At 44.9% G+C, this 23938-nt stretch overlaps 1 protein-coding gene across 1 annotated transcript in view; it reads left to right on the forward strand.

Annotated features, from left to right (window-relative positions):
- The window catches only part of LOC118365930 (synapsin-3-like), a 124483-nt gene that overhangs the window by 22296 nt on the left and 78249 nt on the right, over positions 1-23938 (forward strand). Inside the window, 2 exon segments of the mRNA XM_052491828.1 lie at positions 4891-4948; positions 20718-20809. Of these exon segments, the coding sequence (XP_052347788.1) occupies positions 4891-4948; positions 20718-20809 (150 nt within the window).

Below are 23938 nucleotides of genomic sequence, written 5' to 3' on the forward strand. Positions count from 1 at the left end.
ATCTCATAGCTGAGTGAACATGACTGTAATATTTATGTCTCCCCTTGGGAGGTGTTTGCACAGACAGCTGTATTAGAAATAGTAGCTCATTAGTACTGTACTGTATATCCAAGCTATTAGGATCTTTAATTGTGGGTGAGGGTTAGTGTTGGTGAGGGTGTCCCATGTCCATCCATCGTTGCCCTCTGCCTCGGGGTCACATTTCCTCCAGGGCATTCCAGAGGAGAGGCTGCTGGTCTCCAGGGAAACGCTGGGCTCCCCTGACAGGCCTGGCCTCCAGCTCTGACTGGGGCACAATGGCGGTACACACACACACAGCAGCTTTCACCACCCACAACATCACCATCCACCATCTTCATCACTTTTTCTCTTTCTGTTTCTCTCACTCATCTTTTCCCTCACGCTCTTTTTTTTTCTCTCTCCAGTTCTCATTCCATCTTTCGCTAGCTCTCGGTCTCTCATTCCTATTCTCACCTCTCTGTTTTTCTCGCACCGTCTTTCGGAATCTCTCATTCCCAGGGTTCCCTCTCTCCTCCTTTCTCCTGCTTGGCTGCCTGGTCCCTCTCTCTCACCATCTCGCCCTCCTCATCTGACTTGCCATTGGCTCCCTATCATGCCACATGACATTCTGCAAGCCAAGAAGCTGTCAGGTTGTTGTTCGAATCTGAACAATGTACCGGCTCTTGGATGATCCTATATTAGATAACTCTATCCAACCGTTCTTTGGTGAATGCAATACAATCACTGATGTCATTATTGTCATATCTGCTGTCGAAGTGATAGTAAGTGATGGCTGTGGGAAAAATCTGAGTTGTCATTGTCATATAGCCTAACCCATGTTTTCACGTGTAAGAAAGAATAGCAAATTCCAGATTTCATCATCTGTCAAAACACATGACTCACTTTGGATTTATCGGAGACTAACGCAACGGAGGGAACAGTTTCATGGTAAAGATTCTGGATTCCTCTGCATTATGTTTTTACAATGGGTGTGTGACTGTGTGTTATAGAGTGAGTGTTTGGGAAGAACATGGGCCAAATCCTGTCTGGGTGTTTACTCTTGGAACCATGCGAAGGGCTGCTCACCTCCACTTTTAAAGTCCAACTGACCATAAATTGAAGGGATAATTTGAAGTGATTACAGGTTGTACAATGAATGCCTTGGCTTGAAAACATACCAGTAATTTTTAACCCGTACGCGAGCCTCCTGGTCTCGCTTCATGGCTCATGCTCTATTATGGTCATGGTGAAGGTAAGAGTGGCCCTGGGTGACAGAGCATTGGTCTTTACTGTGTCTAGGTCAGACACTTTCAATGGTTCACCGCTAACTAAATGACAGGGAAGGATAACAATGGATCTTATAGTCAACAGCTCAACAGCTGGAAAACCTTGAGAAGAAGATCAGTGATGAGATTAATTTGCATCTCATGTACTGTAAAGGAGCATATGGAAAGCAGGGATAGGGGGAGATAAAGGGGTACGGCAAGAAGAGACGTAAGGAGAGAGCTAGTGTGACCTTATACTGCCAGAGAAGACAAACACCAAGGCAGGGAATCAGGGCAGGCGTTACGGATGGTCCTTAGGGGGCCTGGCCCGCCCTACCATACCTCCTTGCCTGTCCAAATAAAATATTAAAATACTAATCATTTATTGGACCGAGACGCACGCCGACAGAAAGACTCATCAATCCCTGATAAATCAGCAGAGCGAGCTAAACAGCTCCCCCTTGTGGCATTATGTGTATCTGACGCTGTCTGGACAAAAATAGTATGGCATGTCATACTCTTTTTGTCCAGGCAGCAACAGCTACATGATGTAGTGAGAGAGGGGTGCCTGCATACAGCCCTTAGCCGTGGTATATTGGCCATATACCACAAACCCCCGAGGTGCCTTATTGCTATTGTAAACTGGTTACCAACGTAATTACAGCAGTAAAAATAAACTTTTTGTCATACTACATACAGTCTGATATACCACGGCTGTCATCCAATCAGCATTCAGGGCTCAAACCACCCAGTTTATAATGTTGTTTAGGCTAATGATGTTTTCATTATTTGACTGAGCATCTTGTGCGTCTAAGTGGTTGGGGTATTTTTTTGTGTTTTGTTCTAAAATGAAGCTGTTACCACGTTCCAACACATGCTTTCTGTTTCATAGTTGTAACAAATGCACTCCAGAGATCAAATTATTAGTATTGAACACTTTAATCGAGGTGTTTTAAGTGTTTAAATAACAGGGGTCTCCAACAGGTCGATCTCAAGCTACCAGTAGCTCGCAGCCCAGCTATGAGTAGCTCGCCAAATCATTCTGAAAAAAAGCCATTTATGATCATTTCAGCACCGTTTTGGTTGGGACAGCGCCATAACGCTGATTAATTCATGCCTTTCAATTACAATCAATAATTGTATTATTATAATTTATAAGGCCGGGCAGTCAGGCCCTGTCGGGTTTGGGCTGGGAATGAGAACTCTATCACAAGCTGTCAAGTAATCAGACACCGTAAGCTCCCGGCTACTATCCAATCAAATCCATTTTGACATTATCCCTAGGTAGTTCAAATTGGCTTTAAAAAACGAAATGTAACACAATATCTGTCAATTAATTTCCAGCAAAATTGCCCGTGTACTTCTGTGTGGTGTGGATGGTGTATGTGTGTGTGTTTGTCGATCATTCATTTTTCCAGCGGTAATGATGCAAAGTAAGCTTACCTGGCAGAATTATATAATGATTATTTGTATCAAATCCGATGGGCTTTTGTTTTGCAAACTCTGTCATGACATATACAGCAACAAAAACATAGCTAGACCAGCACATTCCTCTCGCACAAAATGCACAATTAAAGAGACATTACTCCCAAAAAATCTAAATGTGTTCATTTTTTGCCCTGCCCTAAAAAAAATTCTTCTGGTGTGATTTAAGCATTGACATGGACTCAGAACGTGTAATTTCATTGTTTCTCATTGAAATAATTTGAACTATTTAGAGCTGAAAACTTAAAAACAAATTACAAACCAGGAAAAATAAAGCTGAGAAGATGGAATATCGGGAAAATACAAAGTGCCTATTTGAAAGCTACAAAAAAAAAAAAAATTAACATGTTTCATAATTTAAAAGTAACTCTCATGTTAGAAAAGGTTGTAGACCCCTGTCATACAGTAACATAAGCTAATAAAACAAGTTGTATTCTTACGTTACCTAAAACAAGCGAGAGCATATATAAAATGTATTAATTACACTGTTAGAATGTTGCAGTCATATTGACTGCTCATTGGCTTGAAGGGGGGTCTATTGAGGGGTTATTTTTTTTATTTATAACTCATTAGTTGGAAGGGCCCCATTCATTAGTTGGAAGGGCCCCATTCAAGCCAATGACTGCTCATTGGCTTGAAGGGGGGTCTATTGAGGGGTTATTTTTTATTTATAACTCATTAGTTGGAAGGGCCCCATTCTGTCACAGAAAAGACACCAATAATCTTTTGGGTGATTACCAGAAAAAGTGCAATCCCAAAGAGAAGAGAGAGTGAGTTGAGTTGAGAGGCAGTTTCTCTAAATCCCTAACAGCCTGTGTCCTACTGATCAGGAGCCTCCAGCATGTAGATCACACACACACACACACACACACACACACACACACACACACACACACACACACACACACACACACACACACACACACACACACACACACACACACACACACACACACACACACACACACACACACACAGCAAACACACACAGCAAACACACACCAACAGCTAGCATGTAGCCCTTGACAGATTGATAACCGGCCCACGCCTGCTCGGGGTGAGAGTTCACCGGCTGGACCCACAGAGTGTTGGCAAAGACACAGGCTCCCAGGCTATAAACGTAGAGCTCTTAACGCCCAAAAAGTGTGCACGAGAGGTAGTATATCTGAAATGTCCAGATTTATGTGAATGTCCACCCCCTTCCTCTTCTCCAAACACACACATACCCAATCCCTCGCTTTCTAACGCGACACCGTCACCGTCGGTTTCTGCCTCGTGTTTGTGTTTGTTCCTTGTGTTTTTGTGGCTGTTTGTGTTTGTTTTTGTTGGTTATCAGGGCTGTCTAAAAATGTAATCAGGTTTCCTGCCTATGGTGTTTGATGATGCCAGTGAAGCCTGATGCCTGGCCTGTAAGGATGTCACGGTTAGGAACAGGAAATGGCTTTTCAGACAGACAGACTCAGACGACAAAAAAAAGGACATCACTGTTACTGTTTACTGTTTGTGTACTGGGACATTGTTCCATTCAGGGACATTGAGTCATATCTCTTTTAATATCCTGTTGATTTGAGATTCGCCTCTCTCTCTTTACTCTTTCTCTTCTCTTGCTGTTTCTTCATGAGGTGCCTAACCGCCTAATAGGTGGGGGATATGATGTTATGACTGATGCTCAGCTGGTTTTTAGACTGGGAAAGTTTGTATGGTACTACACAAGGACCACAATGTTGTAATCATGGAAACAAATAATATTTGTCAATGGTCTCAAGCTATTTTGGAAAACTTGATGTTTCAGCCTTCCTTAATCAAATAAACAGATTATTCCGAGGTTGTTTTGACTGCATAATGTTGTTATGACGACATACTTGTCTCTGTTGGCGAAGAAACAGAAGTGTCGTGGTAGAGTATACACAGGTGTCCACTACAATAGATACCTTTGTAATTATCCAGGACTCAGGTGATACTGGAGAAGCTATTTTCTAGTCGTCTCCGACACAGGTCATTTCACGACTGTAGACAATCTTTCCCTGTCTAGAAGCTCCCCTAGGCTACTGTGTGAAAAAAAAAAGGTTTATGAGCTCTGAAAGTTGTGATCGCATTTCATCTCGTCTCATTAGTCTCTTTCCCATTTCTTTCCTCACAGGGCCAAGTATTTCCGAGGGAAGAAGTTGAACGGGGAGTACGACATCCGGGTGGAGCAGGTTGGTGGCGTTAGGACTGTTGGAGCTGCAGGGGAATGTGGCTGGGGATGGCTCAGACGAGGGATTGGGTTTTGTTAGCTCAGCTGATGCCACTCTTGGGTGACTGACTTGACCCACATCTTACACAATTTCGTAACCCCATCATCCACTAGGAATCTAAGCTGCCATATTCAAGCACCATTAGGATCGCATGTTAGAGCTTTAGCAGCTGGGTAGCAGCCGGTATTATGTACCGTAATTTCTGGACTATTAAGCGCACCTGAATATAAACCGCACCCACTGAATTATAAAAAAATATGTATTTTGTACATAAATAAACCGCACATGTCTATAAGCCGCAGGTGCCTACCGGTACATTGAAACAAATTAACTTTACACAGCCTTTAAACGAAACGCGGCTTGTAACAAAAATAAATAGGCTTTAACGAAACACGGCTTGTAACAAAAATTAAAACAGTAGCCTACCAAGAAAGTCATTGGTCACTATCTTCCTCCTCCTGTGCACTGAAACCACTGAAGTCATCTCCTTCGGTGTCGGAGTTGAATAGCCTCAGAATTGCTTCATCCGATGTTGGATCGTTTTCATTGTCGCTCATGCTGCCCCTTCAACACGCAGCAGTCCAGCCTTTCGAAACCCGTTGATGATAGTGGATTTTTTGACAATGCTCCACGCTGTCAGGACCCACTGGCAGACTTGACCATAAGATGCTCTTCGCCTGCGGCCCGTTTTAGTGAAGGATTTCTCCCCACTTGTCATCCAAGCCTCCCACTGAACAAGGAGCGCCACCTTAAATGCACGATTTACACTGATGTCGAGTGGCTGCAAATACTTTGGGCCATCTGCTTTTCTTCCCTCTGAAAGCTTTTGTTGTCTTTCTGCACTGAGTCAGTTCCTCACGCTGCTGTTTCCAACGTCTTATCATCGGCTCATTAAGGCCAAGCTCCCGTGCAGTAGCTCTATTTCCTTTTCCAACAGCCAGATTTATCGCCTTCAACTTGAAAGCTGCATCATATGCATTTCTCCGTGTCTTTGCCATGATGAGGGTGACAAAATTACTACCGTAATCAGAATGATGGGAAGTTTGAGCGCGCTCGATTTACGTCACATTATGTGACGGTGCTCAGTTTTTTTGGCGGTATGAATCTTGTGAAAGCGGGAAAAATCCATAAATTAGCCGCGTCATTGTATAAAGTGTGGGAATAAAGTAGAGGCTTATAGTCCGGAAATTACGGTACCTATTAGACACTAAGTACATGTCTTATTTACTCCCGTGCCTCAGTTAGCCTGTTATCATGCTAGCATGCTCTGTGTTTGTGTGTGTGTGTGTGTGTGTGTGTGTGTGTGTGTGTGTGTGTGTGTGTGTGTGTGTGTGTGTGTGTGTGTGTGTGTGTGTGTGTGTGTGTGTGTGTGTGTGTGTGTGTGTACAGTATGTGCTTGGCTGCCTGTTGGAATGTACTTATTTTAATGTACTCGTCTTTTCAGCATTGGATTATATGCAGGGAGAATTGAAATGTTTTCTGGACTCGTGTCAGAAGCAGTCCTTTACAGTTCTGAGTTGATTCTTTTTTATTTGAATCAGAAGCTAGCAATGGCAGTAGCTCGATTAATTATCTCTGACTCTCCCATCAGGTAGCTCTTTTACAAATGTTTTGTCACACCAACTTTCCTCTGAAGTAACCTGTTCTTAACCTTGTAGCACAAACACGGCAGTTTTAATGGGCATTTATCTTCTTTTTTATATGAAAAGATACCGTCAGTGCCAATGTATATGCAGAAATACGCAACCGTCTAGACATACAGTATTTTTGGTGGGTAGATAACATCTCATTTCCCTCCTAAAAGCTTGGCCATACATCTGCAAGCGATTGGGCAGACTGGAGTCGTTGTCTTTGAAATTAAGTGGTGGGAAAAGCAAACCACAAAAGACCAGACCAGGGACTTTATAGGCTGTCTGTTTGCTCAACACTCTACTGTTGTGGTTAGATCTGATTCTCAGTAATATTGAGACTGTAGCTGGGCTAGTGGGGCTTGGAGTTGTAAATTAAAATCATGCATTTTTTAAGAATTGTGAAATATGGGGGCTCTACGTTTTTGTAGCAGTTCTCGGCGTTGCTGAGAGCAAGCCCAAATAAAAACGTGGCGGCTCTTAATTAGGACCCTTACATCAAGAGCGAAGGGACCGCTATGGGGGTCGCACCCTCAATCCCCCTAAACCCCATCTAACCCCAGTTTTATTTTTGCCAGACCCTCCACTGTTTCTCAGAAGTCCTCCTCCGCTCCTCGCAGGGTAACAAGTCAGATGCTAATTGCCCTGTGTAGGGTGGGAAGGCCGCCAGCCGGGACCCCTCGCCGGGTGTTAGTACATCTATCATAAAGCTCAAGGATGAAGGAAACCCGATCCCTGTGTGAAAAGTTGGATCAATGGGATGATGGCCCCCTTTTTTTTGTTGAAAACTACAATAAAATCACAGCCCCCTTGCTCTCTCTCTTTTTCTCTCTTTCCTACCTCCTCAGCTCTGCAGTGTTGTTGTCTTCCCTCACCCTGCTCTGAACTCAACTGGTGCCCAAGTGCCCAAAGCCAACCTAGCTAGCTCTCCTGCTCTTCGAACAGCTGCTGCCATATAAGGTGCCAGTCTGAGGCACAGGCAGTGTACAGGCCACCCATAGCAGCTTCTGATAGCTGAGAGAGAGAGAAAGGCAGATAGACAGCCAGAAAGACAGAGAGAATGTGAGAGAGAAAGAGAGGCCTATTGAGGTCTGGTACACTACATGAGCAAAAGTAAGTGAACACCTGCTCATCAAACATCTCATTCTAAACTCATGGGCATTAATATGGAGTTGGTGCACCCTTTGCTGCAATAACAGCCTCCACTCTTCTGGGAAGGCTTTCCACCAGATGTTGGAACATTGCTGAGGGGACTTGCTTCCATTCAGCCACAAGAGCATTAGTGAGGTCGGGCACTGATGTTGGGAGATTAGGCCTAACTCACATTCTGCATTCTAATTGATACCAAAGGTGTTGAATGGAGTTGAAGTCAGGGCTTTGTGCAGGCCAGTCAAGTTCTTCCACACTGATCTTGACTAACCATTTCTGTATGGACCTATTTTTGTGCACTGGGGCATTGTCATGCTGTAACAGGAATGGACCTTTGTTGCCACAAAGTTTGAAGCGCAGAATCGTCTAGAATGTCATTGGGTGCTGTAGCGTTAAGATTTCCTTTCACTGGAACTAAGGGGCCAACCCGAACCATGAAATACAGCCCCAGACCATCATTACTCCTCCACCAAACTTTACAGTTGGCCCTATGAATTGGGGCAGGTTAGGGTTAGGGTTAGACTGCGTCCGTCAGACTGCTAGGTGGTGTAGCGTAATTCATCACTCCAGAGAACACGTTTCCACTACTCCAGACTCCAATGGCGGCGAGCTTTACACCACTCCAGCAGACCCCATTTCATGAAGCTCCCGACGAACAGTTATTATGTGGAGGTTGCTTCCAGAGGTAGTGAGTTTTGCAACCAATGACTTTTATGCACTTCAGCACTCGTGGTCCCGTTCTGTGAGCTTGTGTGGCCTACCACATCGCAGCTGAGCCTTTGTTGCTCCTAGATGTTTCCACTTCACAGTAACAGAACTTACAGTTGTCCGTGAACAGCTCTAGCAGGGCTGAAATTTGACAAACTGATGTGTTGGAAAGGTGGTGTAACGATGGTGCCACGTTGAAAGTCAGTGAGATCTTCAGTAAGGCCATTCTACTGCCAATATTTGTTTATGGAGAGTACATGGCTGTGAGCTCGATTTGATACCTGTCAGCAATGGGTGTGGCTGAAATAGCCTATTCCGCTCATTTGAAACGGTGTGCACATACATTTGTATATATAGTGTCTCTTGATATGCCCCTCTGCCCAACCCCATTAAAATAGTTCAGGTGTGAGCATGTTGTCATAAAACACTCTCCTCCACACCGACGAGGCCCTGTTTTTGAAGGCGCCTCGACATGTATGAAACACTGAAACACAGAGTGCAAAACGTCTTCAGAACACTCTCCATTGCACCGTGCAGATGACAAACAGATTAGCTAAGGCTCTATATCGGTGTCACCTTGTCTCTGAATAGCATAGTTTCAGAGGGAACGTCATGCGTCGTTTCATAAACTCTTCACACTCATGTTTCACTGGGTTGCATGAATAGAACGGAGAGCAGTGCATCAATTGAACGTTAGGTCCCACCTAACATTAATCAGTTGATTCTTTGTGCTCCATGCATTTTCACGAGTTCCATAATAATGAGCCTTATCATCTAGCGTCGTCATGCTTGTCCAGTGACAGCTTCAGCAAACTTTGAACGTTCTGCTGTGTGGTGCACATCTGCAAGTAGGCGTATACGATACACGAAGAGAGTGTGAACAAATCCCATCACTGTCCTAGTTTTCCAAGCTGCAAGTTCAAGTTTAACTGTGTCTGATTTGCTAGACCTTCTTGAGGGCCAGATGTTGCCCTGGGTACAACAGGTATCCTGCCTCATGCCAGGCACGTCCAACTGAACTCGTTCCCAGGGTTTTCCTTTGGCACCGATCAACCTTGGCTCGGCCTTGAGCTGCTGCCCAGATCCTCATTGACTTACCCTCTGGGAGTCTCATCCATCTCTCAATAAGTGCTCCAAGATACCCTGCGCCATTGACTGTGCCCACTCTTATCTCTACACACTTGTGCCAGGAGATCCTGTGTGTGTTCAGATTGTTGATGTGCTCTAAAGGGGCATACACGGGGCTTCTGGGTTTTTTCCACTATCTCCCACAATGCCTTTTGTGTCTCTTTTGAAGTCTCTTGGATGTGTGCTCCCTTTCTGTGCTCGTGGGCTAAGCAGTGCCAAGCGGAGGATCTCGGTCATGACATCCAGTTTCTTTCCCCTGTGAGTAATGTTTTTTCCAAGGCTGCTTGCTCGTGTCATCTCCGTCAATGTGATATTAACATCACAGGCATGATTCAAATGCAATAATAGCCATCCACTGGGTACATATTGGTACTCGACAACCCTTGTTCATGAGTAGAGGAAAATAAGTACTCAATTTTGCACAATTGGACAAATTATGTGATTAGAATGAGTTCTAGTCGGGTCAGAAGGGACAACATCTGCTCACCAGGCCTATGACCTCAGTGAGAACAGAATGCCTGCTCTGCTCCGCTCTGCTCCGCTCTGCTCCCCTCCACCTTGTTCTTCCACGCTCCTCTCTCCTGCAGTAATGGAGATTCACAGCCAATTGGGTCTGTGTAATCCGTACCCTTAGTAATCGCCTCACGTCTCCACCCCCAGAGGTTCAGGGCATTTGTGTTGACGTTGTTACAAGATTGATGTTCAGTTGGAAATCTTTTACGAGGGATCAGCACTGGCAAACTGTACAATGACTCCTGTTGCCCTTTCTTGACCAACTTGAACAAGTGCAGCTGTGCCCTATATAGATGATAATAAGGTTTCTATTATGGAAAGGTTGCTGCTCTCCTCAGACTCCACTGCCTTACAATGCAGCACACATTTGTTTGTTCAGATAAATGAGGTGAAGTGTATCGAGTCCAAGTAAATAGTCATTTCTGCTGTTGAAAAACAGCTATGTTTGGACCCAAAGGAAACCGCAAGATAGGAGCCTTCATTTGCCTACCCCCACATCTACGTTCATCACCAGGAGCTATTTTAGGTTTCCCACTCCGGCTGTTGCTTTTGTATATATCGAGAGGGATCTGGTCAGGGGGACTGTTTCTTTTACAGGAGATATAATGGGCCATGTAATGATTGGGGGTGGTAGGGGGGGAGGAGCAGGAGCAGGAGGTTTAGTCTAAATGGGTCTCGCACATGAAGCAGAGAATCCTTTCTGTGATAGAGCTTGCCACAGTTCTAGGAGTTGAGCTATTGTCATTGTTTATCCGTACCCTGTGTCCTAAGAGCGTGACACCTCATTGTTGTATCACAGTTGCAGATGTCAATATCGATCACAGGCTTTTTGCCAGCAGAAGCCGGCATAGTTGTAGTAAAATCACTTATTATCACGTTCTGAATGTTGGGATAATGCTTTAGATTTGCGTGTGGTTTTACTCCGGGCCACCAAAGTTCTCGTTTACACGTTTGTCGCCTGACCATAGCGAAAGGCACCTTGTGCACATGAACCTCAATGACACCCATTAGCAGAATTGTAAAAATACTCCCAAATATTTCAGATGAGCTTTGTGTTGTGTGATGCTAGCAAGGAGAGAGGGGGAGGAGAGGGAAGGGGAGGGGGGACCATATTTGGAGTCTATTGCTGTTTTTACTGTGCTGTCCACTTGTCCTGGGGCCCTGTCTGTTTCTCTCTGTGTGTGTGTGTGTGTGTGTGTGTGTGTGTGTGTGTGTGTGTGTGTGTGTGTGTGTGTGTGTGTGTGTGTGTGTGTGTGTGTGTGTGTGTGTGTGTGTGTGTGTGTGTGTGTGTGTGTGTGTGTGTGTGTGTGTGTGTGTGTGTGTGTGTGGTACAGTTGGGCAGAGTGCTCTCAGAATGCTGATTTATGCCCTCTGCTGCCTGTTCAGAGGGCCTAATGTAGACTTTAAAATACTCACAAACACTCAGTTCCAAGATGGCGCCAGAGAGGACGGCTGACCTTTTATTGTCTCTTAACCAACCATGCTATTTTGTTTTCTTTTTTCCCATTGTTTGTTACTTATTTTGTACATAATGTTGCTGCTACCGTCTCGTATGACCGAAAATAGCTTTTTCTTTAATGAGTCAGACGAGAGGGATTTACTCCAGACACCAAGAACAGGCCCTCATCCCCGTCATTTGCAGGAGAAGAGACTGAGGATTCGTGGGAGGAGATAGAGGTGCCTTGTCAGGATCCGCCGACGAGTAGCTAATCTGCCTCTGCCATTGGTCCTATTGGCCAAAGTACAATCGCTGGATAATAAATTGGACGCACTAAAAGCATGTATATCCAACCAACGGGACATTACAACTGTATCTTATGTTTCACGGAGTCGTAGCTGAACAACGACATGAATAACATACAGCTGCCAGGTTATACATTGTATCGGCAGGATAGAACAGCAGCCTCTGGTAAGAAAAGGGGTGGGGGTCTATGTGTATTTGTAAACAACAGCTGGTTCACAATATCTAAGGGAGTCTCTAGGTTTTGCTTGCCTGAGGTGGAGTATCTTATGATAATCTGTAGACCACACTATCTACCTAGAGAGTTTACATCAGTATTTTTCATAGCTGTCTTACATACCACCACAGACCGATGCTGGCACTAACACTACACTCAATGAGTTGTATACCGCCATAAGCTAACAGGAAAATGTTCATCCAGAGGCGGCACCCCTAGTGGCCGGGGACTTTACTGCAGGGAAACTAAAATCTGTTTTACCTCATTTCTACCAGCATGTTAAATGTGTAGCTATTCCCTCCGCAAGGCAATCAAACAAGCAAAGCTTCAGTATAGAGACAAATCGGAGTCGCAATTCAACGGCTCAAACACGAGACGTATGTGGCAGTGTCTACAGTCAATCACGGATTACAAAAATAAACCAGCTCCGTCGAGGACATCAACGTCTTGCGCGCCAGACAAATTAAGCAACTTCTTTGCTCGCTTTGAGGACAATACAGTGCCACTGACACGGCCAGATACCAAAGCCTGTGGGCTCTCCTTCTCCGTGGCCAACGTGAGTAAAACATTTAAACGTGTTAACCCTCGCAAGGCTGCCGGGACCAGACGGCATCCCTAGCCATGTCCTCAGAGCATGAGCAGACCAGCTGGCTGATGTGTTTACGGACATATTCAATCAATCACTATCCCAGTCTGCTGTGCCCACATGCTTCAAGATGGCCACCATTGTTCCTGTCCCCAAGAAAGCAGAAGTAACTGAACTAAATGATTATCGCCCTGTCATCATGAAGTGCTTTGAGAGACTAGTCAAGGATCATATCACCTCCACCCTACCTGATACCCTAGACCCACTCCAATTTGCTTACTGCCCCAATAGGTCCATAGACGACGCAATCACCATCACACTGCACTCTGCCCTATCCCATCGGGGCAAGAGGAATACCTATGTAAGAATGCTGTTCATTGACTATAGTTCAGGATTTAACTCCATAGTACCCTCCAAACACGTCATTAAGCTCAAGACACTAGGTCTCGACCCCGCCCTGTGCAACTGGGTCCTGGACTTCCTGACGGGCCGTCCCCAGGTGTTGAAGGTAGGAAACAACATCTCCACCCCGCTGATCCTCAACACTGGGGCCCCACAAGGGTGCGTTCTCAGCCCTCTCCTGTACTCCCTGTTCACCCATGACTGCTTGGCCATGCACGCCTCCAACCCAATCATCAAGTTGCAGGTGACACTACAGTGGAAGGACGGCCTACAGGGAGGAGGTGAGGGCCCTCGGAGTGTGGTGTCAGGAAAATAACCTCTCACTCAATGTCAACAAAACAAAGGAGATGATCGTGGACTCCAGGAAACAGCAGAATGAGCATCCCCCCATCCACATCGATGGGACAGTAGTGGAGAAGGTGGAAAGTTGTAAGTTCCTCGGCGTACACATCACGAACAAACTGAAATGGTCCACCCACAAAGACAACGTGGTGAAAAAGGCACAACAGTGCCTCTTCAACCTCCAGGAGGCTGAAGAAATATGGCTTGTCACCTAAAACACTCACAAACTTTTGCAGATGCACAATCGAGAGCATCCTGTCGGGCTGTATCATCGCCTGGTACGGCAACTGCTCCACCCACAACCGCAAGGCTCTCCAGAGGGTAGTGCGGTCTGCACAACACATCACTGGGTGCAAACTACCTGCCCTGCAGGACACTTACACCACCAGATATCACAGGAAGGCCAAAAAGATCATCAAGGACAACAACCACTTGAGCCACTGCCTGTTCACCCCGCCATCATCCAGAAGGCGAGGTCAGTACAGGTGCATCAAAGCTGGGACCGAGAGACTGAAAAACAGCTTCTATCTCAAGGCCATCAGACTGTTAAACAGCTATCACGAACATAGAGTGGCTGCTGCCAACATACAGACTCAAATCTCTGAACACTTTAATACATTCAATAAATGGATTTAATAAAGGTATCACTAGTCACTTTTAATCACACCACTTTAATAATGTCTACATATCCTACATCTCATATGTATATGCTGTATTCTATACCATCTGCTGCATCTTGCCTATGCTGCTCGGCCATCGCTCATCCATATATTTATATGTACATATATATTCACCCCTTTACGATTGTGTGTATAAGGTAGTCGTTGTGAATTTGTTAGATTACTTGTTAGATATAACTGCACTGTCGGTGTCACGTCCTGACCTTAGTTCCTTTTGTATGTTTCTATTTTAGGTTGGTCAGGGCGTGAGTTGGGGTGGGCATTCTATGTTTTGTTCTTGTGTTTATATTTCTATGTGTTTGGCCTGGTATGGTTCCCAATCAGAGGCAGCTGTCAATCGTTGTCTCTGATTGAGAACCATACTTAGGTAGACTGTTTTCCCACTCTTGTTTGTGGGTGGTTATTTTCCGTTTGTGTTTTTCACCATTCGGGATTGTTTCGGTTTTTTCTTTATTCGCTTGTTCGTTTGTTTCCAGTGTTCAGTGTAATAAATATGACGAACACTTACCACGCTGCATATTGGTCCGATATTTCCTACTCCTCAGAAGAGGAAGACGACAACCGTTACAGTCGGAACTAGAAGCACAAGCATTTCACTACACTTACATTAACATCTGCTAACCATGTGTAAGTGAACAATAACATTTGATTTGATTTGAAATATGCAACCAGAGGGGAAGAAACTCTAGACCACCTTTACTCCACACACAGATACACGTACAAAGCTCTCCCTCGCCCTCCATTTGGCAAATCTGACCATAATTCTATCCTCCTGATGGTTAGCACATCCTGATGGTTGATCCTTCTGCTGGTTAGCACAGACTGGAAAATGTTCTGGGATTCTTCCAATGGCATTGAAGAGTACAGCATATCAGTCACTGGCTTCATCAATAAATGCATTGATGACTTCGTCCCCACAGTGACTGTACCTACATACCCCAACCAGAAGCCATGGATTACAGGGAGCATCCGCACTGAGCTAAAGGGTAGAGCTGGGAAGCACAGCTGAGAGCCGCCCCGTGACACAAGCCTACCAGACGAGCTAAATTACTTCTATGCTCACTTCGAGGCAAGTAACGCTGAAACATGCATGAGACCATCAGCTGTTCTGGATGACTGTGTGATCACGCTCGCCACAGCCGATGTGAGTAAGACCTTTCAACAGGTCAACCAACATTCACAAGGCCGCAGGGCCAGACAGATTACCAGGATGTGTGCTCTGACCAACTGGCAAGTGTCCTCAATGACATTTTCAACCTCTCCCTGTCTGAGTCTGTAGTACCAACATGTTTAAAGCAGACCACCATAGTGCCTGTGCCCAAGAACACTAAGGTAACCTGCCTAAATGACTACCGACCCGTAGCACTCACGTCTGTAGCCATGAAGTGCTTTGCAAGGCTGGTCATGACTCACATCAACACCATTATCCCAGAAACCCCAGACCCACCCCAACAGATCTGAGAGAATGCTATTAATTGACTATAGCTCAGTGTTCAACACCATCGTGCCCTCAAAGCTCATCATTAAGCTAAGGACCCTGGGACTAAACACCTTCCTCTGCAACTGGATCTTGGACGTCCCGCACCCAGGTGGTAAGGGTAGGTAACAACACAACCACCATACTGATCCTCATCACGGGGGCCCCTCAGGGGTGCGTGCTCAGTCCCCTCCTGTACTAAATATATATATTTGAACCTTTTTTAACTAGGCAAGTAGGCTAAGAACAAATTCTTATTTACAATGACGGCCTACCCCAGTCAAACCTGAACGACCCTGGGGCAATTGTGCGCCGCCTTATGGGACTCCAAATTACTGCCAGATGTGATGCAGCCTGGATTCAAACCATGGCCTGTAGTTTATTTAATGTAACCTTTATTTAACTAGGCAAGTCGGTTAAGAACAAATTCTTATTTACAATGACAGTCTAGGAACAGTGGGTTAACTGCCTTGTTCAGGGGCAGAACGACAGATTTTTTACCTTGTCAGCTTGGGCTTTTGATCTAGAAACCTTTCGGTTACTGGCCCAATGCTTTAACCACTAGGCTACCTGCCGCCCCAACTAGTGATGCATCTTGCACTGAGATGCAGTGCCTTAGACCGCTGCGCAACTCGGGAGCTGTTCACTCATGACTGCACGGCCAGGCACGACTCCAACACCATCATTAAGTAAGCCGATGACACAACAGTGGTAGGCCTGATCACCGACAACGACGAGACAGTCTATAGCGAGGAGGTCAGAGACATGACCTCAAGACAAAGGAGATGATTGTGGACTACAGGAAAAGGACGACTGAGCTGTACTGGAGCAGGTTGAGAGCTTCAAATTCCTTGGGTAGTGAGAACGGCCCAGTACATCACTGGCAGGAATGTACGGCCCAGTACATTCCTGCCATCCAGGACCTCTATACCAGGCGGTGTCAGAGGAAAGCCCTAAAAATTGTAAAAGATTCCAGCCCCCCCTGTTCTCTCTGCTACCGCATGGCAAGTGGTACCGGAGCGCCAAGTCTAGGACCAAAAGGCTTCTAAACAGCTTCTACCCCCAAGCCATAAGACTCCTGAACATCTAATCAAATGGCTACCCAGACTATCCCCCTCTTCTACATTGCTGCTACTCTCTGTTATTGTCTGCATAGTCAGTTTAATAACTCTACCTACATGTACATATTACCTCAATTACCTTGACTAACCAGTGCACCCCCACATTGACTCTGTACCGGTACCCCCTGTATATAGCCTCGCTATTGTTATTTTCCTGCTGCTCTAATTATTTGTTACTTTTATTTCATTTTATTTGTCGGTATTTTTCTTAACCGCGTAGTCGCTTAAGGGCTTTTAAGTAAGCATTTCACTGTAAGGTCTACTCCTGTTGTATTTGGCGCATGTGACAAATCAAACTGGATTTGACACAAATTGGTGCACAAGTTTGAGTTATGCACGTGCACTCTATCTCAAGTCCAGATTTGACCAAGGCAGCTTCAAGGATGGAACACTACAGAGCCACTAGAGAGACTTTAATCAGTTAAGTCATGGAACACTCTTCTTGAGGCCAGGTTATGGTTTTAAAAACAAACACATATAGGACAGTTAGCACTTCAGATCCTGTTCCTCGAACATTAACAGGTTGTGGGAGATTTGGTGTGAGTATCATTTAGGCACTCATTGAATTGTCCTAGAAAGATGGCTCTCTGGCCCGAATGCTTGGTATGTCGGACACAAGCATCAAAGACCTGTACTGCAGCCTCCTGGCACATTTAGAAATACCGCAACTCTAACACAGAGATCCAGCGTTAAGTGACACCAGTGGCGGTTAGAGAGGAAAGAAGAATCGTGTACTGGGGGGCAGTTTAAGGGGAGAGAAGGCAGTTCCCATGTATCCTGTCCTGTTTTCCTTTCCCAGGGTGAGAGCTGCTCTAACACAAATCTGAATCTATTACCCTGATGGTAACCATGGCACTGTCAAACGGGCCCTGTGTCCCGGGCACTCGCCCCAGTCACAAAAACGGCTCATCCATAACTGTCCAATGACAGAGGGCCCCACCGAGCCAGCCAGCCAATAGCAGGAGTTGTGGAGCGTTTTTGGTTGTTGCCAGAAACTAGCCCACTCTTCTGGTTTTATCTGGTCACAGCAAATGTCAATGTAGGCCCCTGCTGAGGGATTGCAATTTGCCAGGGGGATGAGTTGCAGATCTGTATACTGGGTTGTGTGGCGTGTGTGGAGATGTGTGCGATTCTTTGTGCACGATCCTCTGTGTGTGTGTGTGTGTGTGTGTGTGTGTGTGTGTGTGTGTGTGTGTGTGTGTGTGTGTGTGTGTGTGTGTGTGTGTGTGTGTGTGTGTGTGTGTGTGTGTGTGTGTGTGTGTGTGTGTGTGTGTGTGTGTGTGTGTGTGTGTGTGTGTGAGAAAGTTAGCACCTCTGTGTGTGTCTGTTACGTCTTTTAAGAGTCTTTCTTGGTAAAGCATTGTGCCGAGCACACAGATGTTTCGTTGCGAGGCGGGTATCAGTGGAGAGGAGCTGAGGAGAAGAAGGGAGCCAAGTTCCAGTGTGTTGTGTCTTTGAGGCGCATTGAGAGTGAGTGGCGCCTTGCTGTCCCGTAAATGAGATTAGGGAATTTACTCGCCCCCTGCTCTCTTCTTCTCCTCTGGAAGCGCAACACAATAAATAAAAAGAGGGGGTATTTTTTAACAGAAAAAAATACTGTTTTGTTAAGTTGGCACATTGTTCTGGAAACAAACAAATGAGGAAGACCTACTCCCCCATACTTTTTGTTTGTGCTGGCCACAATTGAGCATTTTGAATAGGATTCTGGAGTATATTGGTTGCAATAAACTGTACAGAAGACACTGTTTTCTATTCAAGTAAATGGAGGCTTTGGCCTGCATCCTTTCCTACAAAGTATCCACACTGCAGAGACCCAGAAAGATAGCCGAAGAGCAACGCTGGCGCCTCACAAAACAACAAACACCGGAAGTTAAGGAAAGTAATGGTCTCTTCAAGTTATGGCCTTTTCGAGATTGACACATATCAGTGAGGTCTCAAGAGTGCTTCTCAGGTTAGAGGACAAGCTCATGTTTCTCCATCAATACCTCAGAGGCCGAACTCACATTGCCTGAACTTTAATAGAAAAGTTTTTTAGTAGAAAAGTTGCAGGACTACACATTGAGGACCCATTAAAATGCCTGCCTTAGTGTCACGCTACATTCGTCAAAGTGATGTTAAGTCTGACAAATGTTACCACTAGAAGTCGGAGGTCAACGTCTTGCTGTTCCGAGGTCAAGCTCTTACGGATCTCTCTTTGGGGCTTTTGGTTCATAACTTCTAACGGGAGCACCTTGCTAGGACTTGGAGGGCCTGAGACGAGCTCTACTCTAACTCTGTAACATCCCACACTGCAGTATACGTACTGAAACCGATCCTTCTTGACATTTGACCCCTAACCCTCACCTCTCCTTCCATCCCGAGTAGACTGGCCTCCCCATCTCCACAGAGCTAACATGTTGGAAGCATGTTCATAGTAAAGTAAGGCAGGAATGTTGCATTTTCTTTAGGGTTCATTAGCTTTTTGGCCCTCAGTGAAGCTAAATCTTTTAGGGTACCAACACCCAAACAAGGTCATCAAGGCCAAAAACAACGACGTGAACCCAGCATATGATCAAACAAAACCCCAAACTGAAATGACTGCAGTGATTCTGTTATTTTATTATGATTTGAAAAAATATGTAAAATATATTTTAAATGTAGTGTTTAATTCCTTCCTGATTCCTGGCTTAGGACAGCATCATTCATTGGCCTGTCTGTCTCTGTGGTTCTCTAGCATAAATATGGTGTGTTTTATCAGCCCACACTTTAGCAGACATGCCATACATAGAGGATGTGTGTCTCAATAACAAGTTCCCCCACTGGGCCACAGCCATTGTGCAAGTGCCTGATTGTACAGTATTTACCTTGCAGCAAAATGTACTAATAGTTAATCATGTATGTGATCTGTGTCTAGGCTGAAGCAGATGTAGGTAGATTTGGAATCTGTTATGAATTTATAACATTTAGGCACACTATGTACGTGTCTCCTTGCGAGGTACTGTCCTGAGAACACAGTCAGCCAGTGAGAGACCAAAAAAACAGATTCATCGGAGTTAAATCTCTGGAGCAAATCTTTTTCTAACTTGTAATTACATAAGAGACAATGGAGGCACTTGGCCCCTAATGCCCCATTGTTGTTGTCTCTCCCAGACAGGCCAAGCTGCAGTGTCCCTTCCCCTCCAGAGAGGATCTCTGCTCTGCCTGGGAGTTTGATCAAGTCATTAAGTAGCTGCCTGGGCTAAAGCCTCCCTCCCTGTCACAAGGCCTCTGCTGTCCTGTCCTCTCCAGGAGGCCACAGACAGACTCTGGATAACTTGATTAGTCTATCTGTCTCTCCTCTCTGGCTCTGTATCTCTCTGTGTCTCTGTATCTCTGTATCTCTGTCTCTCTCTCTCTCTCTCTCTCTCTCTCTCTCTCTCTCTCTCTCTCTCTCTCTCCCACCCCTCACATAAAAATAGTATTACCTCTCATTGTGGCCTCCTTGACTTGGTGTTTCTCGTTATAGTAACTATTTCTATGGCCCCTCATGCCCCTAGAGAAGGGGTGACTGGAGCTTAAGTGGTAGAGCCTTCCACACCACTTCCACATGACATCATAGGTTCTGAGTGATGGGTGTTTTCTGCTGCAAACTATATTGGACATTGTTGTTTCCCACTCACATCCAAGTGTGGCAACATTAGTGTGTGTGTGTGTGTGTGTGTGTGTGTGTGTGTGTGTGTGTGTGTGTGTGTGTGTGTGTGTGTGTGTGTGTGTGTGTGTGTGTGTGTGTGTGTGTGTGTGTGTGTGTGTGTGTGTGTGTGTGTGTGTGTGTGTGTGTGTGTGTGTGTGCGTGTGCGTGTGGAATGTTTTACTCTCATATAGTTCAATTATTTTACAGAAAGCCATAGGAAAGGGCAGGTGGCTTTTATGTTAGTGTTGAAAAGTTAGAGGACTGTTTTATGTTGTTGATTCAGGCCTATATACACCAAATGGAAATTGTATTTTACAGTCATTTGCTACTTCTGTCCCCCAGTGTATAATGTGTATAATCAGCATGGTGTTTTTCTCCTTGTTTCACAGGCAGAGTTCTCAGACATCAACCTGGCTTCGTACATGAACACTGGGTGTATGATTGATATGCAGGCCATAAGAGGAGGAACCAAAGTGGTCAGGTAAGGTAACAAAGAGAGAGAGCGATGGAAGGAGATGGAGAAAGAGAGAGCGGCCCCTGTATGTCCGTCAGTAGCTCTGCTCTGACGCATTTGCCCACGCATCTTCAGTCTCCCTCAGTGGGTCCAGACAATGGCTCCAGTTATTCCCTTTCAACAGCCACCAGCTACATTGTAGACAAGTAATATGTGTGTGTGTGTGTGTGTGTGTGTGTGTGTGTGTGTGTGTGTGTGTGTGTGTGTGTGTGTGTGTGTGTGTGTGTGTGTGTGTGTGTGTGTGTGTGTGTGTGTGTGTGTGTGTGTGTGTGTGTGTGTGTGTGTGTGTGTGTGTGTGTGTGTGTGTGTGTGTGTGTGTGTGTGTGTGTGTGTGTGTGTGTGTGTGTGTATATACATTTGCTTTCAGTCACAAAAAAAGGACATCACAAAAGAAGATGGAGCCAGTGGGAAATTATATGAAAAGGACTGGCTATTACTGTCGCGCAAAACATTTCTGTGAATACCTCTGAAAAGAAGTACAGCATCAAAAGCACCCAACGTTATTACCTCTGTATCCTTCCTCCCAGCCCAAACACTACTTCTCAGAGTTCCAGAATTCCCTCCTCAATTTTGTTCTGTGTTCCATACATCAGCAAGGTTCCAAAATGGAACCGTCTTCACACAACTTCTTTACATACCAACTTCTTCCGCTGTGGACTGCAGTAGAGCAGTTTGGGAGTTGACGTCACCCCCTGCCTCTCTCTTCTTTAGCAGGGTTTCAGGCCCTGATTTGCAAATTAGATTAGCTAATGAGGTGCATGCTGCTGTGGAGCGTCAGACCACTGCTTGTTTCACAGCCTTCTGGGGAATGCCCTAGCCTGGTCCCAGATCTGTTTGTGCTGTCTTGCCATCAGCATAACAATGACCATAGGAGTTGGAACAAACAGATCTGGGACCAGGCTAGTAAATGTACTACTCAGCTCTATGCTGGCATCGCAACGATAGTTTATCGCTGTAAGGAACCTTGTATTTTTCTTGTATACACATAATCTGAAAAAACAACCTTCAGGGTTGGATCTGGCAGTCGTACAGGAAATGTTCAGGACACGAGGCCGTGTGTAGTTTGAAACAGTTTGAAGTTAAGTCAAGGATACACAGTGGCTAGAATAGACAGATTGTAGTGTTATGTATCATGCCATTCTGTTGTAGCTTGTTGTCTGGGTGCCTGCCTGGCTGTCCATCACTGAGGTTATTGTATTGCTTGCCTGTATTATGTAATCAATTCCCATGGATTGACTGCAATAGAGAGTCAATGCCCACATGAAAAATACTACAGCTTAATATAGAATACTACAGTACTTACTATAGAATTCTGTAGAATACTATTCTACACACTAGGGCTGACCCCAATTAGTCAACTGGTCGATTGTTTTGTCGTTAGGCTGTTGGCCGAGATTGTTTTGGTAGAGCAGTAACAAATATATATACAGTTAAAGTCGGAAGTTTACATAAACCTTAGCTAAATACATTTAAACTCGGTTTTTCACAATTCATGACATTTAATCCTAGTAAAAATCCCCTGTCTTAGGTCAGTTAGGATCACCACTTTATTTTAAGAATGTGAAATGTCAGAATAATAGTAGAGAGAATTATTTCTGTCAGCTTTTATTTCTTTCACCGCATTCCCAGTGGGTCAGAAGTTTAGATACACTCAATTATTATTTGGTAGCATTGCCTTTAAATTGTTTAACTTGAGTCAAATGTTTTGGGGAGCCTTCCACAAGCTTCCCACAATAAGTTGGGTGAATTTTGACCCATTCCTCGTGACAGAGCTGGTGTAACTGAGTCCGGTTTGTAGGCCTCTGTGCTCGCACATGCGTTTTCAGTTCTGCCCACAAATTTTCAATAGGATTGAGGTCAGGGTTTTGTGATGGCCACTCCAATACCTTGACTTTGTTGTCCTTAAGCCATTTTGCCACAACTTTGGAAGTATGCTTGGGGTCATTGTCCACTTGGAAGACCCATTTGCGACCAAGCTTTAACTTCCTGACTGATGTCTTGAGATGTTGCTTCAATATATCCACATAATTTCCCCTCCTCATGATGCCATCTATCTTGTGAAGTACACCAATCCCTCCTGCAGCAAAGCACCCCCGCAACATGATGCTGCCACAACCGTGCTTCACGGTTGGGATGCTGTTCTTCGGCTTGCAAGCCTCCCCCTTTTACCACCAAACGTCATTATGCCCAAACAGTTCTATTTTTGTTTCATCAGAACAGAGGACATTTCTCCAAAAAGTACAATCTTTGTCCCCATGTGCAGTTGCAAACTGTAGTCTGGCTTTTTTATGGCGGTTTTGGAGCAGTGGCTTCTTCCTTGCTGAGCGGCCTTTCAGGTTAAGTCGATATAGAACTCGTTTTACTGTGGATATTGATACTTTTGTACCTGTTTCCTCCAGCATCTTCACAAGGTCCTTTGCTGTTGTTCTGGGAATGATTTGCACATTTCTCACCAAAGTACATTCATTTCTAGGAGACAGAACGCGTCTCCTTCCTGAGCGGTATGACGGCTGCGTGGTCCCATGGTGTTTATACTTTCATACTATTGTTTGTACAGATGAAAGTGGTACCTTCAGGCGTTTGGATATTGCTCCCAAGGATGAATCAGACTTGTGTAGGTCTACATTTTTTTTCTGAGGTCTTGGGTGATTTCTTTTTATTTTACGTCAAGCAAAGAGGCACTGAGTTTGAAGGTAGGCCTTGAAAGACATCCACAGGTACACCTCCAATTGACTCAAATTATGTCAATTAGCCTTTCAGAAGCTTCTAAAGCCATGACATAATTTTCTGGAATTTTTCAAACACATTAAAGGCACAGTCAACTTAGTGTATTTAAACTTCTGACCCACTGGAATTGCGATACAGTGAAATAATCTGTCTGTAAACAGTTGTTGGAAAAATGACTTGTGTCATGCACAAAGTAGATGTCCTAACTAACTTGCCAAACAATAGTTTGTTAACAAGAAATGTGTGGAGTGGTTGAAAAACGAGTTTAAATGACTCCAACCTAAGTCTATGTAAACTTCCGACTTCAACTGTATATATACACTACCTGTCAAAAGTTTTTGAACACATGCTCATTCAAGGGTTTTTCTT

The sequence above is a fragment of the Oncorhynchus keta genome, chromosome 33, assembly GCF_023373465.1.
Source record: "Oncorhynchus keta strain PuntledgeMale-10-30-2019 chromosome 33, Oket_V2, whole genome shotgun sequence".
Classification (NCBI taxonomy): domain Eukaryota; kingdom Metazoa; phylum Chordata; class Actinopteri; order Salmoniformes; family Salmonidae; genus Oncorhynchus; species Oncorhynchus keta.